A 16,945-nucleotide genomic window follows, 5' to 3' on the forward strand; every position below is an offset into this window, starting at 1 on the left:
GTGGGGGCCCTAAATAAAGATGGGGGGACCTACCGCCCTCCCCCCTGAGCGGTGGGTGGGGGCCCTAAAAAAACAATAAGGGGGGGGACCTACTGTCCTCCCCCCCTGGCCCCCAACCCTGTGCGGTGGGTGGGGGCCCTGATAAAACAATAAGGGGGGGGGAACCTACTGTCCTCCCCCCCTGGCCCCCACCCCTGAGCGGTGGGTGGGGGCCCTAAATAAAGATGGGGGGGCCTACTGTCCTCCCCCCAGCCCCCACCCCTGAGCGGTGGGTGGGGGCCCTAAAAAAACAATAAGGGGGGGTGGACCTACTGTCCTCCCCCCGGCCCCCACCCCTGAGCGGTGGGTGGGGGCCCTAAAGAAAGATAGGGGGGACCTATTGTCCTCCCCCCCGGCCCCCACCCCTGAGCTGTGGGTGGGGGCCCTAAAAAAACAATAAGGGGGGACCTACTGTCCCCCCCGGCCCCCACCCCTGAGCGGCGGGTGGGGACCCTAAATGAAACACCCCCCCCAATCAAGGTGACTAGGGGTCCCAAGCCCCTAGTCACCCCCCCACCCAAATCAAACTATCCCCTACCTACCCCCCTCACCCTAAAAATAGTGAGGGGGGAATAAAATAACTAACCTGTAAATAAAAAAATAAACTTACCATTTGACGTCTTCTTTTTTCTAAAATCTTCTTTCTTCAGCCCCCAAAAAGGCCAAATAAAAAGCCATCAATCATACCCATCGCACTTTAAAAAAATGAAAAAAATAAAACGAGCGCAAAAAAAAAATTAATCCTTGTTCACCCTTCGAGGGCACGCCGCGTACTGAGCTCCGCAGGGCGGGTCAAGGCTAGCAATTAGGCTTAGAACACTCTAATTGGTTGGTTTAAGCCAATCAGAGTGCTCTGTGTCATTTTACATTTTAAACTTCTTTAGAAAAGATTATAGAAACTCCACTTTTTTTTTTACCCTGTAAGGTGGCAGAATAGATTGTCGGATAGTTCTTATAAGGCCACAGTGTTTTAAACTACCCTATCCAATGGGTTTCTTGCACAAAACCAATTTGTATTTTCTGAGTAATAAGAGTATTATACAAGTAACCTCATTTGATGGGAGAGTTAAGGCCTTGGGCATTAATAGAAATCACCCTGACCATAAGTTGTTCTATTTAAACCTATTCTGTCCTTTATAGGGCTCTTTGACCAAAACCTCCTCATGTAAGACCAATTGAAGACAAACCACACCAAAAAATACCACATATATACAGACATATCTACAAAATAACCTGGAAAACAACAAAAATCTTCCAGGAACTGGGAATCGTACATATTCCCACAGGGAGGGTCGTAGATTTACGGAGGGTCAAGTAACAGCGAGGCAATGAGAGAAGGAGGAGAGTGAACAAAAAACAAAGAAAGAAAGAAACACACTTCCTCCCTTTCACCCTTATTTCTCCCTTTCTTTCTCTCTTTCCCTTCTCTCCGCTTGCCAAACAGAGAATAAAATTTTTATCCAACTCTAATAAGTGGAGTATTTATATAATTGATATAATATAGAATTTGTCATAGTAGATGAATCTCAAATCGAAAGAAGATGAATTCACTCAACATAACCATGCCACACGTGAATATGAATCCAAAATAATAAACACAGTGTTAGTAGAGATTTTATACTCCACCATTGAAAACTATAACTATAGCAAACATATATCTTTATCCATCTCCGGTAAATTAGTGATTTAGAAATAGTTGTAAAAGTAAGATTTTATCGTTTTATCGTGATGTTTATAACACAAAAATTAAGATTGTTCTTCACAACCACAACATTCAGTGAGAAAAAAATAAAAAATAAATAAATAAATAAATAAATAGTCTCCCTTTCCCCATCTCTCCTCCCTTTCACTTTTTTTTTTCTTCTCCCCTTTCCCCTTTCTGTTAAACAGAGAATACATTTTTTAACCAACTCCGTTATATGATGTGATTAAAATATATATATATATATATAATGGTGAATTTATCAAAATAAGTAATTCTTAAAAAATAAATAAATAAATTAGACTCGTCATATCAGTGCCACTCAGTGAGTGTACATCTAAAATAATGAGCATAATTAGTATTAGAATTTATACTCCTTCACTTTAAGCTGTAACGAAAATGTATCGCCCACCAAACAATCAGACAGTGAATAACACCTTTAACCATCTCTAGTAAATGGTGAATTAATAGAAGTTAAAATAGTGAATATAAAATAGCTAGTGATGCTTATATCTCGAACCACATCATTCAGTGAAAAAAAAAAAGTGTCTACCGCCAATCAGCAGAAAAAGATACATTACAGATCATTATCATTTAACCAAGCATGGACAAGGTCCACAGACTTAAAAGGGCACCAAGTATCCCTATAGCAAATGTATAACACAGATTGTGAGTTCCATCTAAACTTTAAGTTGTGTTTCTTTAAACAGGGGAAAACCGAGGAGAAAAGGTTTCTTCTTTGTCTCGTTATAAAGGAGACATCTGCTAAAACTCTTATGGCTTTAAATTTGTCGTTTGTCCTCGTCTTCTTTGCAAGCTGAAAAATCTGTGTCTTCAACTCAAATGAAGCGAACGCCGCTATCACATCTCGGGGATATGCTTGGTCTTGCTTTCTCTGTGAGAGCCGATGGAATCGAGGCATTTTTATATCCTCCTGTGGCGTTGTAATTCCCAGGCTACCGAAGAACTCCAGTAAAAAATCATATAGTTGTGCATCAGACACTTCCTCCGGTATATTTCTGAACCGTAGGTTCAGTCTCCTTGACCTATCCTCTAAGTCGCACAGTTTATCTTCCATTTCTTTCATTTTGATTACCACTTTTGTTTGAGAATCCTTTATCTCTTTAAGCTGAAGTTCTAAGGCCTCTTCCCTTTCTTCAATTATCTGGATGCGTCCGTTTAATGTGGCTAAATCTGCTTTAATATCAGAAAATTTGCTGTACAATTCCTTTTTAATGTCCGTTGAAATATATTCCAGACACTTTTTAAGGAAGATAGGAGTAACTATATCTTTATCTGTCCCCGTAGGGGAGGAGGACATCCCTATAGTTAAAGGCTCTATAATTGATTTTTCTAAGCCATCTTGGTTATCTTGCGGGACAAAAAAAGCTGAAAGTCTCTTTTCTTGTTTCTGGCCTTTCTTATCTGCCTTAGCAGACGATTTACTGTCTTGTGTTTTTTTTTTTTTAAAGACATTTCTCTTTAAAGAAAAATATAAGGATATCAGAGAATGGGTTAACAATCAGGATAAATTTGAGGTTTGGAAGGGTGTTAGCCTCAGAGGCCCTCAGACTCTATCCCCTCTTCCCTCTTTCTTTTTGCCTTTGCTTTCTTTCTCCCTCTTTCTCCTTCCTTTCTTCTTTTCTTCTAATCCAATTGTCCTATGTTACCCCTTATGTTACAGGGACCCAGTGACAATATAGAAAAAGAGTCCAACGGAAGGTGTCTACTAAGCAGTGGACTAATTTGTTCTCTTTATATTATCAATATCAGTTTATCAGAGCTTATCCATAGCATTAGCTTGTATAAAGTACATCAGTCTGCTGAGTTGTTAGTATTTAAGTATTTTACTCCTCACTGACTCACCCCCTTCAGTATGAGGATTGATGGCTGGGTCAATGTTATTTCGGAGTAACTCTCTGGAACCCTTTAATGATCAGATCAAAGTCCTCCGCAATCTCGTAGCAGCAAAATGACCCACCGCACCTGCAACGCCGGAGCTCTGCCCAAAGCAATCGAACTCTCGCAGCCAGCGTTATCAGCGAGTGCTGCGCCAGAGTTTCACCAGCTCAGCGACAGACGGCATCCCATCTCCGTCCTCCGCACCTTGCCTCGTCTCACCTCTCCTCCGTTCGCGACCCCTCCCCTCCCGGCGTGAGCGTCACTACGTCATCACGCCCCGTCCTGAAATTATATCCCCTTTTTTAAATGTCTTACCCCCCTTAGTGTATCTTATCCCCTATTTTTCCCATTGTGTGTCTTACACCTCCCTTGTGTGTATCTTACAACCCCCTTTGTGTGTCTTACTCCCCCCCAGCCCCATTGTGTGTCTCCTTCTCTCCCAGCCCCTTTGTGTCTTTTATTCTTACCAGGTCCTTTCTGTGTTTCTCTTTCACCACCAGCCTATCTCCCCCCCCCCCAGACCCTCTGTGTCTCTTTTTCCTCTTCTCCAGCCCCTCTGTGTCTCTTTCACCCCCAGTCCCTTTGTATTTCAACATACAGGCCCTTCTGTGTGTCGCTTTTATCATCAACCCTTCTGTGAACCTTCTCCCCCCTCATGTCCCTCTGTGTGTCTTTCTCCCCACTCAGGTCCCCCTATGTTCCTCTCTCCTCCCCTCCTCCCCTTCATGTCCATTGGTGTTCCTCCCCCCCCCATTCCCCTTAATGTTCATCTCCCTTCTCTTTTAGTGGTCGCCCCTACCCCAGTGTTCCTTTTCCCTTCTCTCCCCTGTACCTTAGTCCCCCCTTAATCTCTCCCCCAGTATTCCTCTCCCCTTCCTCTTTTTTAGTGTTTTTTCCCCATCCCATAGTGTTCTTTCCCTCAGTCCCATATTGTTCTTCCCCCTCCCCCATAGTGTTCTTTCTTCCCCCTCCCTCATTGTGTTCCCCCCCATCCCATAGTGATCTTCCCCCACCCCGTCCAATAGTGTTCTTCCCCCTGTCCCATAGTGTTCTTCCCCCCAGTCCCATAGTGTTCTTCCCCCCCTCCCCTGTCCCATAGTGTTCTTTCCCCCTCCCCATATTGCTCTCTCCCCTCCACTGTCCCATAGTGTTCTTTCCCCCTCCCCATATTGCTCTCTCCCCTCCACTGTCCCATAGTGTTCTTTCCCCCTCCCCATATTGTTCTCCCTCCCCCCTCCCTCATTGTGTTCTTCTCCCCATCCCATAGTGTTCTTCCCCCACCCTGTCCAATAGTGTTCTTCCCCCTGTCCCATAGTGTTCTTCCCCCCCTGTCCCATAGTGTTCTCCCCCTCCCCTGTCTCATAGTGTGCTTTTGATTGGACTGTGTGTTGTTTTCTGAGATGTCAAGAGGAGAGGTGAAAAGGACCACTGGCAGCTATGTCCGGTGCTAGGTTTCAAGTAAGCAAAAACGTATTTACATTTATTTTTGCAGGGAAAGGGAGTGGGACCTATTCATTTTAAAATATATCTATATATATTTACAAGGGTTTGGAGTAATGGCTTTTCTTACTTTTGCTCTTTCAGATGTTTAGCCGATAACTCCCTATATTTATGGATAACAAATTAGGGCGCTAAGGAAAGACTTTTATTAGAGGGATACTATTGCATCACAACAACTGTAGTTTAATGAAGCGGTTTTGGTGTATAGATCATGGCCCTGCAGTCTCAAATGCTGCTCAGTTCTCTGCTGCTTAGGAGTTAATCCACTTTTGATTGTATTTATGTAGCCTCCCCTAGCTGTGACTGACACAGCCTTCATGAAAAAAATTGTTTGATTTGCAATGAGATGTTAACTTGTTTTAGAGATTTTTGATATGTACACCAAAACCACTTCATTAAGCTAAAGTTGTTTTGGTGCTGATAGTTGCTGATGTTTTGGTAGTTTAGTAGATAACTCCCTAAATTGGTGCATTGTAACTTTGTGACAGCAACCTTCATTCATTCCACAATTAACAGAGATTGGAAAATGAATGAGTCAAACCAAAACACATTTTTCACCTGGGCACGTCTCTATCGAATACCTCCTATATAGAGGTAAACAGATTTTCAATATGTTTTAAAGTCAAATTATAATCATGCTGTTTTCAGTGCTGAGATTTGCTACTTTTACGAACTGATTTACAGTGTCCAAGTCCCATTTGGGACAAAATAACCGTCCCCACTTGCATTTTACCACATTCACATACTACTGGCTACTAATGGCTTTATGAGTCTCTTCACCAATTTCTGCCAAATGTAGCATTTGATTGGTCATCTCTTAGGTCGTGTGTTTTATACGTCTTATTCTGCTACACAGCATTACTGCACTTACTCAAGCAGATTGTTCATTTCTTTTGCAGCCCTTGCAATGTTTTATAAATCCCTGTATTAGACAGGAGGGGGCAGTGTTTCACTAATAAACTGCTTACACTTTAACCCCTTAAGGACCAAACTTCTGGAATAAAAGGGAATCATGACGTGTCACACACGTCATGTGTCCTTAAGGGGTTAAATACACAGAAAACCAAAAAAGTGATAAAAAATGAGGCCATACATCAAAGAAGTGGCTATAGAATTATGAATGTTATTATTACAATGTAATCATAATATGTAAATATGAAGGTATAGAATTATATTGTCCATTTATCGAAAAATTTTACTAAACCAATTTAGTGATTAAAAAAGAAATTGCTCCTTTCACACTGGGCATGTACTATGTATCAATCGTTGATTGTGTTTGCTACCCCAGCACGGTGTGGGATTGTGCTGGAGCTATAGGTCCACAATCTAGTGGTCTACAAGCCTGGACTGATCCACTGGGAGTACCTGAGGCTGGCCAGGCTGTCATTGGCCACAATCCAGTTTCAGGCTTGCACAGATCACTGTAAACGCACTCTCCTCCTGTGCAGGTCATACTGACGGAGGATTCTGGGATATATAACGTACACCTAGTGACTCCAGCAGCATGTGTTATGTGTTTATCATCATATCTATAATCAATGACTAGCGTGTATTAGAAGGGAAAAATGCCATTTCAGGGTTCTGGAGAAATTAGTTAGGGTTTATTTTGTTGCAATATTTCATTATATTTATCTATCCAGGAAGAATGGAAGAGCCAGGATTCTGCCTTCACAGCATTAATTAGCCCCATGCGTTAAAAATGAGAATTATGAGGTCACAAAGCAATGTCTTACTAGTAACCCAGCACCTTCTTCTGTTATTAATAATTCATAGCGCTGTTGGGGTTAACTTGCTCTAGAACAATGCTGTCAGAATCGCCCTTCATCCAATTTATTAAATGTTAATGTGGAACTGAATAACACACTGTGTGTGACTAGGGTCCGTTAAGATCACCGTGTTTTAATGTAGGCAAAGCGTTGTGAGAGTTGTGCTTCTCCAAAATGAGTGGTCCTACGTTGTCTCCCCACTGCTCTGTATGAGCGCTGAGTAACCTATGTAATTTAGTCCGCCACCGGAGAGATGAAATTCAGACTGAATGCTGCAAGTCCAGGTTCAGAGGCTTCAACTCCAGGACTGGATTTAAAAAAAAATCTTAAGTATTTACCTGCTGGAAGCACTAGCAACCAGAGGTCAAATAGTTATAAATGAATGACGTTAATTATGTGGCGGCTGTTCAGCACTTATTAGCCAGTCCCCACATGAATTTTTTTTTTAAAAAAAATCATGCCTTTTATTTTAATTAGTGGCGTTGGTTATTCTCGATTTTTATTTGGCCTATTTTGTGGCTGTAAAACAGAATTAGGTGAAAGAAGGCTTCATATGGTACATATCATTTTTTTTCTAACAGGTTTCAGTTATATTGGCCTCCTGCGCACTATTAATAGGATGAGGGGAACAGGTAGGGACTTTTAGTGGGGTGACATATTGGCCTCCTGCGCACTAGTAATAGGATGAGGGGGGTAGGTACAGACTTTTAGTGGGGTGATATATTGGCCTCCTGTGCACTATTAATAGGATAAAGGGTGTTGGTAGGGACTTTTAGTGGGGTGATATATTGGCATCCTGTGCACTATTAATAGGATGAGGGGAGTAGGTAGGGACTTTTAGTGGGGTGGTATATTGGCATCCTGCGCAATATTAATAGGATGAGGGGGGTAGGTACAGACTTTTAGTGGGGTGGTATATTGGCCTCCTGTGCACTATTAATAGGATGAGGGGGTTAGGTAGGGACTTTTAGTGGGGTGACATATTGGCCTCCTGCGCACTAGTAATAGGATGAGGGGGTAGGTACAGACTTTTAGTGGGGTGATATATTGGCCTCCTGCGCACTATTAATAGGATGAAGGGTGTTGGTAGGGACTTTTAGTGGGGTGGTACATTGGCCTCCTGCACACTAGTAACACCATGAGGGGGACAGGTAGGGACTTTTAGTGGGGTGATATATTGGCATCCTGCGCACTATTAATAGGATAAAGGGTGTTGGTAGGGACTTTTAGTGGGGTGGTACATTGGCCTCCTGTGCACTATTAATAGGATGAGGGGGGTAGGTAGGGACTTTTAGTGGGGTGACATATTGGCCTCCTGCACACTAGTAATAGGATGAGGGGGTAGGTACAGACTTTTAGTGGGGTGATATATTGGCCTCCTGCGCACTATTAATAGGATGAAGGGTGTTGGTAGGGACTTTTAGTGGGGTGGTACATTGGCCTCCTGCACACTAGTAACAGGATGAGGGGGACAGGTAGGGACTTTTAGTGGGGTGATATATTGGCATCCTGCGCACTATTAATAGGATGAGGGGGGTAGGTAGGGACTTTTAGTGGGGTGGTACATTGGCCTCCTGCGCACTATTAATAGGATGAGGGGGACATGTAGGGACTTTTAGTGGGGTGGTACATTGGCCTCCTGCGCACTTTTAATAGGATGAGGGGGACATGTAGGGACTTTTAGTGGGGTGGTACATTGGCCTCCTGTGCACTATTAATAGGATGGGGGCGGTAGGTAGGGATTTTTAGTGGGGTGATATATTGGCCTCCTGCACACTAGTAACAGGATGAGGGGGGCAGGTAGGGACTTTTAGTGGGGTGGCTAGGGGTTTGGGGAACCACAAGTCATGCACGGGGGGTGGTATTCTATTATATGGGGAGGGGAATATTGGCATGTCCACCCTGCCTATTTTATATCCGTACACATCAGAACGAATTTTACAGAATTGGTCGGGCTGACCGAATCCATACCACAGTTGGCTTTAGAAAATCTGTGAATTGCCAATGCAGTCGGAATTCAGTAACTTTTACCTTATTTTATTCAATCTGACTAAATCCGACGTTTGGTGAATAACGCTGAAAGTGAAGCAGATAGTTTTGCACTTTTTGTCACAAAAATGATCAAATCTGTCAGGTTTATTCATCTGTTACTTCTCTAGACTGTCATTTTCGAATGTACGCCATTTTTCAACGCCACAACAGATTTATCAATCATGCTATCACTTTTTCCACAATATAAATGTTCCTTTCCTCTCCTCTTTTTTTGCCACTCTAATAAGAGTTTTTTGTTTTTTTTTAAATTGGTATTTTTTGAGAGAAAAGGTGAATTAAGGCAGAGAAAAGTAAACACCTTTGAAATCAGTATTAGAACAATTTCATAAATACGAACAGGACGGAAAAATAAAAGACACTTTTTACAACAACTTGATAAACTTCCCCTAAAAACCCTATAGTCCACATTTCCCCTGAATCTCTTGATTTTTACTCCGGCCTCAGTATGATGTCGGGCAGACTGTCAGACTCTTGTGGCGATACTTTTCGTATTCAATAAATTTCATTACAAGAAATAGTGTTTCTGCTGATGCTGTGGCAGAACTGCAATGCTTGGGACATATGAAAGCAAGATGGTGGCAGTAGTTACAAATTATTATTATTATAATTATAATTACATATGGGTTGAGCCAGAGAAAAAGACCATTTCTGACACGAAATGGCAAACCATCATGGAAGGTCTAGTCTAAGTCATGTGGGAATCTACCTTTGTGGTACCCCTGCTGTAATACAATGATGGCTAGTCTTCCCTATGCACAGTTTTGTGGACTACCTATCCTATGATGCTGTATCACTCGTTCTTGGACAAGGGGAAGTCCACATATCCCTAGTAACAGCACAAGAATGCAGAAAAACATTCTAAACTTACATATATGAGGTGTTCACGGTATCGAATGAGCAGATTTCGAAGGATTCCTGCCTCATTGAGGTCTCCTAATCGAATCATATCTTCTACTCCATGAATCGAGGTTGGGTGCATTGGCTTGATATGAGTAGCATTTTGAGGTGAAATCCAGTGTTCCTGTTACAATAAAAAAATGTATCACAGTTAGTGATGTCCCAAACAGTTCGCCAGTTCGCCATGGCTTGTTCGTGGCGAACGCGGCGGGCGAACATATGCGATGGTCGGTCCGCCCCCTATTCGTCATCATTGAGTAAACTTTGACCCTGTACCTCACAGTCAGCAGACACATTCCAGCCAATCAGCAGCAGACCCTCCCTCCCAGACCCTCCCACCTCCATGACATTAATGACACGGAGGCGAGTATTATGCTGCACTCTTTCTTTATTTCCCTCAGCAGCAAAGAAAAAAACTTTATAAACATAACCAATAATAAAATTAATAGTCTCAGGTGTATTCTTGCCAGCAACAGGAAACAGCCAATCAGGTTCCACTCCTCCAGCATAATAGGCTCTGGCAACCAATCCTGTTCCTCTTTATTTGCGGTCCCGAAGAAGTAAAATTATCCAACCAAACATTGAACCGGTTACAAAGGGAATGTCCCACTCGATGTGAGGTAGATTAGACTGTAAGAGAGGAAAAATATGGTAATACCTTAGCGGAAACTGGGTGTACGCATAAATCATAGGTATTCGAGATAGGGTTTGGTCAGTGTTTTTGCCAAAGGGAATATTGTTGTTTAACCTATAAATTGGGTGACCATATAGGCCTGAGATTATCATAACTAGAAATTACCTGGTTCCAATCACAAAAGGTAACTTAACATTTTAGCGAGTATAACGGTAGCAGAGATACATGTTGAAAATGACTTACCGTGGGTCAACTTACCCAACTTCCGTCAACCTTTCCACAGTCGTCGGGTGGGAGGGATAATACTCGCCTACGTGTCATTAATAAAATCATGACTTTACGTCATGGTAATAGTAAAATCCTTGAATTTTATTAAGACACGGAGGCTCCTATTATGCTGGTTTAAAGCTGAGAGACTACCGTTCCTGCGAAGTGGTGTATTGGCTTGAAGTAAAAATCATGGAAGGTAGATTCCGAGGACCAGTCGGCTGCTTTCAAAATGTCTTCCAGACGACAACCCATCGAAGAGGCTTTGGAAGCCATCGCTCCTCGTATGGAGTGGGGTGAAAATATGGAGGAGTCGATTCCTGCTGTAGCCATAATCCATTTGACCCAGCGAGCTAGGGTCGGGGTAGACACCGGTAGGTGTGGTTTTTGGAAAGAGATGAAGAGTTCATGTTTAGTTGGGTCCCGAAATGCAGTGGTGCGAAGGTCGTAGGATTGAAGGCATTTAACCGGGCATAAGAGAGGTTTGTCAGGAAAGGATGGGTATGTCACTCTCTTTAAAAAACAGAAAATAAGAGTAAGCGCTAAATACCCAAAAGGCAATACCCATATTGATAAAGCCGTATTGGCGAAACGCGTATGTGGACTTTTACTGTGTATTTTATTATATTAAAGATTATTTGGTCACTTTTTTACTGGTACCATCTATCTATTTAATACACTGAGCACTGTTTTTATACCTGTTTACTACCTGGCATCATTTTGGACCACAAGCAATCCCTAGGTGGGGATAATACCACCAACGCTATCATCAAGGAGCAGTTGGTCTGCTCCATCCTTGTGAGTATTATTTTTATTTCCCTTTTAACCGTGGATTTTTACCCAGTGAGCACTATTTGTTGTCTCCTTTCTTTTCTATATATTTGACCACTGACGGAGGAACCTTCCATATATCCCATAAGCGGGGATTATACCGCTGCACAAGTAATAACAAATAAACCGTGCTTTTAGGCGCTTCGAATATAATGTGGTGAAGAACCTGTTTCTGTTGAGCAGCTCACACACGTGTAGGTACCTCCAAACCTTAACACAATAGCATGCAAAAAAGTGGGGTAATGAAAATGAGACAGAAAGGTCACAACAAACAGAACCCAGTGGAGCGCTAATTAAATGAACTAAACTCACCCTTAAATAAAGGGATATGCCAATTGAGAGAATCTAAAAGGAAAAATATAAAATGGGAACAATGGTGCAGTATATCTGGACTGGATGATCTTAACAAAGAGCTGTGTATATAACAAACTCACATGGTATAGAGCCAGGCAAAGATAGGCTCAGGTCATAAAAGCTGGGGTATTTTAAAGCAAATACCAGGCTTCTTCAATAGCTGAATGGTGGTCCTCAGAGAAAAGGAGAGAAAGGGAACAGTGGACCAGAGTCCTAGTGTATTATCCTCACCCAATATGTCAGAAAAACAAATACAAGTACTTGCTCACCTTTCAGAGAGCCAATGTAAACTGGGCTCTCAGTGTGATGTATATTGTGCCTTTAAGAGGGCACTACTCTTCTTTGTTAAGCAGGAAATTAGATGCAGGACGTAGGCTCAGGTAGACAGCATAAAATTTATTGTAGTAAAACACTTACATAAATATAAAATAAAAAGTCCCATAAAATATGGTGAGTCCTCGTCCGAGACGCGTTTCGCCTTATAGAAAGGCTTTTTCAATCGGTATTATACCGCTGCACGCCTTTCATACTAGAGCAAGTTATAGCTCCTCCACATGTGAGTTTTATACCAGCTTTTAGACTGTTGTATCTTTTTATCAGACGTATTGCACTATTTTTTCTCTTTATTTTTCCCTATATCTGAGTGAATCCCTAAGAAGGAGGAGAAAGAGGAGAAAGAGGATATCCGCTCCGGACCAACATCCATAGATCCTACATCCCCTATTGGACTTGTTCCAGATAAGACTTTCTTTCCCTTTTTTTATTTGGACTATTTTATATACTGACGTTTTGTGGCGCAGCCCTTCCCCCTATTTTTTGTATATGTCACTCTCTTTGTTGAAGTTTTCGTTCTCCGGGATATATCGAAAGTGACCCCTTCTAGAATATAGGAACGTGCGGTGATGTCTTAGGCCCTGACGTCAGAGACCCTTTTGCAGGATACGAGACATAGGAGCATAACCAGTTTTGCCGACAATTGTTTCAGAGATAATGTTGCGTTATCTGGCCAAGATTCGAGGAAGTTGAGGATAATGGAGACGTCCCATAGCACTGAATAGTGTGGCAGCGGGGGTTGTGCGAAACTGATGCCGCATAGGAGTCGGCATACCAGCGGATGGCATCCTATCGGTGTTCCATCGATGCCTTGGTGTGCGGCAGAAATGCCCGATCTGTAGAGGTTCACCGTGCGGTATGCTTTGCTGCTTTCAAATAACAAGGTTAAGAATTGCAGGATAGAAGTTAGAGGAGCTGATATGGGATCCAAGTCCCGTTCCATGCCCCAATCGCGCCATTTGCTCCAAGCAGATTTATAAGCTTGCCTCGTGCCGGGTGCCCATGCGCTCTCGAGAAGTTGGAGAGTTGATTCCGAAATTCTCTCGATTGAGTAGGTCTCCCTGAAACCAGCCACGCTGTGAGGTGTAGTAAACCTTGTTGAATCCGGGGATGGGGAGACCCGTCCAGGTCCCAAAGCAGATAGTCGAAGTGTGGGAGGGTGCGGGGTATGTCTATCGCCATATCCAACAGGGAAGGAAACCATGGTTGGGACAGCCATAATGGTGCCACGATCACTACAGTTCCCGTCTGTTGCCGTAGTTGCAGTAGGCAGCAGGGAATCAATGCAAATGGAGGAAACGCGTAGTTCTTTGTGGAGTACCAGTCTTGGGTAAAGGCATCTGTTGCCAGTGCTGCTGGGTCCGGTTTCCAACTGAAAAATCTGGGAAGTTGTGTGTACAAACGGGAAGCGAACAAGTCCTTGTCCAGAGGGCCCCACAGGGATTGGATGTCTTGGAAGAATCCCTGAGGTGTCTTGAGTACCAGTCCGCCGTTGTGTTGCAGAGGCCTGGGATGTACTCCGCTGTGACCGAAATGCCTTGTGCAAGGCAAAACTGCCAAAAGTCCCGTACCAAATTCGCCAGGACCTTCGATTTCGTGCCTCCCAAGTGATTTATATAACAGACTGACGATATATTGTTCATTTTCAAAAGGATGGCACATCGGGCTTGAGTCGGAGAAAAACTGCGGATTGCAAAGGAACCGGCCAGGAGTTCCAGGCAATTGATGTGAAGTGATGATTCCACTTCGGACCATCTGCCACCTGTAGATACATTGCCACAGCGTGCACCCCAACCGTGCAAGCTCGCATCGGATTCTATTATTATGTCTGGTGCGGTGCCGAAAATGGCTCGGCCATTCCAGGCTTCCATATGGGAGAGCCACTATTTGTGTTCTGTTTTCGCCTCTGTGTTTAGAGCGATCATGTCCGTGTATGAGGTCCCGTCTCTTAAATGGGAGGCTTGTAGGCACTGTAGCGCTCGATAGTGTAGAGGGCCCGGGAAGATGGCCTGTATGGAGGCCGCCAAGAGGCCAATCACTCTCGCCAATTGTTTTAGGGAGATCAGGGAGGTCGTCAGAGTGCGTCTGATCTCCTTCTTTATGTTGGTTAATTTCGTCGCCGGTAAGTGTAGGGTGTCACAACTAGTAATGTGGTCCAGCATGCAGAACTTATGTAAACATATACATAAGTAAGAAAAGGAAAATAATAGGATAGAGCGTAAACCGGACCTTAGAATGGCCGGACTAATACGCTAGAGACAGAGAATGGTCAAAGGGAAAGCCGAGGTCAAGGAAGCCAGAAAATACTCAATACCGATAAAACAAGCCAAGTCAGGGAAACCAGAGATCAGAATAACCAGGGAAACGCCAAGGATCAGGATACCAGGAAATCAGAAACACAGAATCAGCACTTTCAGGAAACCAGGAAACTGAAACCACGACATGGCAAAGTAATGGGGAAAGCTAGGGGTTTAAATACCCCTCTCTAGGCTATGATTGGTCAGAGGGCGACCTCTGACCCCAAAACGTGCGTGTGCGTTGACGTCGTGACGTCACGCACACGTTGGTATAATTCTCGGGGGCGGGGCTAGCAATAGACGCGACCACGCGGTCGGCGCCATCTTGGATCTGGGCGCGATGCCCGGAAGAACTACGTGCGCGGTTCCCGGCTCGCCGACGAGCAGGTAAGCTCGTGTAGTCGGAGCGGTCGTGCCGGTCGGGCACGACCGTGAGGCTCGGCGGGCTGGTGACCGCAACAGTACCCCCCACTCGAAGACCGCGCACCGGGCGGGAAGGACCCGGCTTAAGAGGAAAGCGGTTGTGAAATGACCGGATAAGACGGGGCGCATGGACCCGGTCAGCAGGAACCCAACAACGTTCCTCGGGACCATAACCCTTCCAGTCAACGAGATAGGACAAGACACCTCTGGATAATTTGGAGTCCATGATAGAATGGACTTCGTATTCTTCTTGATCACCCACTACCAAGGGCGGAGGAGGAGTGGATACCCTGGTGTAGCGATTGCAAGTAAGGGGCTTGAGCAGAGACACATGGAAAGTATTCACTATTCTCATATGAGCCGGTAGTGCCAAGGAATAGGTCACTGGATTAATACGTTGGGTAACTCGAAAGGGACCAATGTACCGAGGGGCAAATTTCATGGATGGGACCTTAAGCTTGATATGTCTTGTGGAGAGCCACACCCTGTCACCTGGAAGATAGACAGGATTAGCGCCCCGTTTCTTGTCAGCTTGGACCTTTGCTCGGAATGAGGCTTTTTGCAGAGCTGAATGGACGGAATCCCAGGTATCATGAATCGATTCTAAACGGGTGTTCAAAGCGGGGATATCTGTGTCTGAGAATGCAGAAGGTAAAACAGTGGGGTGATAACCCTGATTAACAAAGAATGGACTGTGATTAGAAGATTCATGAGTGGCATTGTTTCTGGCGAACTCAGCCATGGGTAAGAGCTCATACCAGTTAGATTGATTGGCATTTATAAAGCAACGTAAATAAGCTTCTAAAGACTGATTCGCCCTCTCTGCTGCTCCATTTTTTTGAGGGTGATATGCTGACGAAAAGGAGAGTTCGACGCCCAATTGTTTGCAAAAGGAACGCCAAAACCTAGAAACAAACTGGGTACCTCTGTCAGATACTATGTTTTTGGGTACACCGTGCAACCGAAAGATCTCTCTCAAGAATATTTGAACTAGATCTTGGGCAGATGGTAATTTTTTAAGTGGGATGAAATGTGCCATCTTCGTGAATCTATCAATAACCATAAGAACTGTATTAAACCCGTTAGAACTGGGTAGATCCACAATGAAATCCATGGCCAAGTGGGTCCATGGAGCACTAGGTATGGGCAGTGGTTGTAACAGTCCAGGGGGTGACCTAGGAGGAACTTTAGAAACGGCACATATTTGACATGCCCCAACATAATCTTTGATATCGTTTCTAAGAGCAGGCCACCAAAATCTCCTGGAGACGGCTGAGAGAGTTTTATGGACTCCAGGATGGCCCGCTGTGAGGTTGTCATGGAACAAATCTAGTACCTTCTTTCGAAACTGAGGTGACACATACAGTTTGTCCGGAGGTTTTCCCACAGGTGCCTGAGTTTGATCTGCTATTATGGCACAGAAGAGTGGAGAAGACACTTCGGAAACAGTAGTGGCAATGAGGCATTCAGGAGGTACAATAGGATATATCACCTGTTCTGGTACTTCATCTGTCTCAAACTGCCGAGAAAGTGCATCTGCCTTGGTGTTTTTAGTACCAGGCCTGTACGTAATTACGAAATTGAATCGGGAGAGGAACAATGACCACCTAGCCTGACGAGAGGACAGTCTCTTAGCGTCCCCAATATAAGCCAAATTCTTATGATCAGTAAAGATCAAAAGTGGCTCTTTGGAACCTTCCAAGAGATGCCTCCATTCCTTAAGGGCAAGTACAATGGCCAAAAGTTCCCTATTCCCTATGTCGTAATTCCTCTCTGCAGGTGTGAGTTTGCGAGAGTAAAATCCACAGGGATGTAAAGGCGTATCAGGACTTTCTCTTTGAGACAGAATGGCTCCAACTCCTGTCTCTGATGCATCCACCTCGAGGATAAATGGTTTGGATGGATCAGGATGGGTCAGGACAGGTGCTGAGGAAAATAAAAATTTTAA

The 16,945-nt window shown here is 43.8% G+C and overlaps 1 protein-coding gene across 3 annotated transcripts in view; it reads right to left on the reverse strand.

Moving 5' to 3' along the window:
• The window catches only part of MYO7A (myosin VIIA), a 150,260-nt gene that overhangs the window by 109,661 nt on the left and 23,654 nt on the right, over positions 1–16,945 (reverse strand). For all 3 annotated transcript variants that reach the window (XM_063431528.1, XM_063431535.1, XM_063431519.1), the window contains exon 3: positions 9,830–9,982. In XM_063431528.1, the coding sequence (XP_063287598.1) occupies positions 9,830–9,982 (153 nt within the window). The remainder of the gene's footprint in view (positions 1–9,829; positions 9,983–16,945) is intronic.

This window comes from Pelobates fuscus, chromosome 1 (assembly GCF_036172605.1).
Source record: "Pelobates fuscus isolate aPelFus1 chromosome 1, aPelFus1.pri, whole genome shotgun sequence".
Classification (NCBI taxonomy): Eukaryota; Metazoa; Chordata; class Amphibia; order Anura; family Pelobatidae; genus Pelobates; species Pelobates fuscus.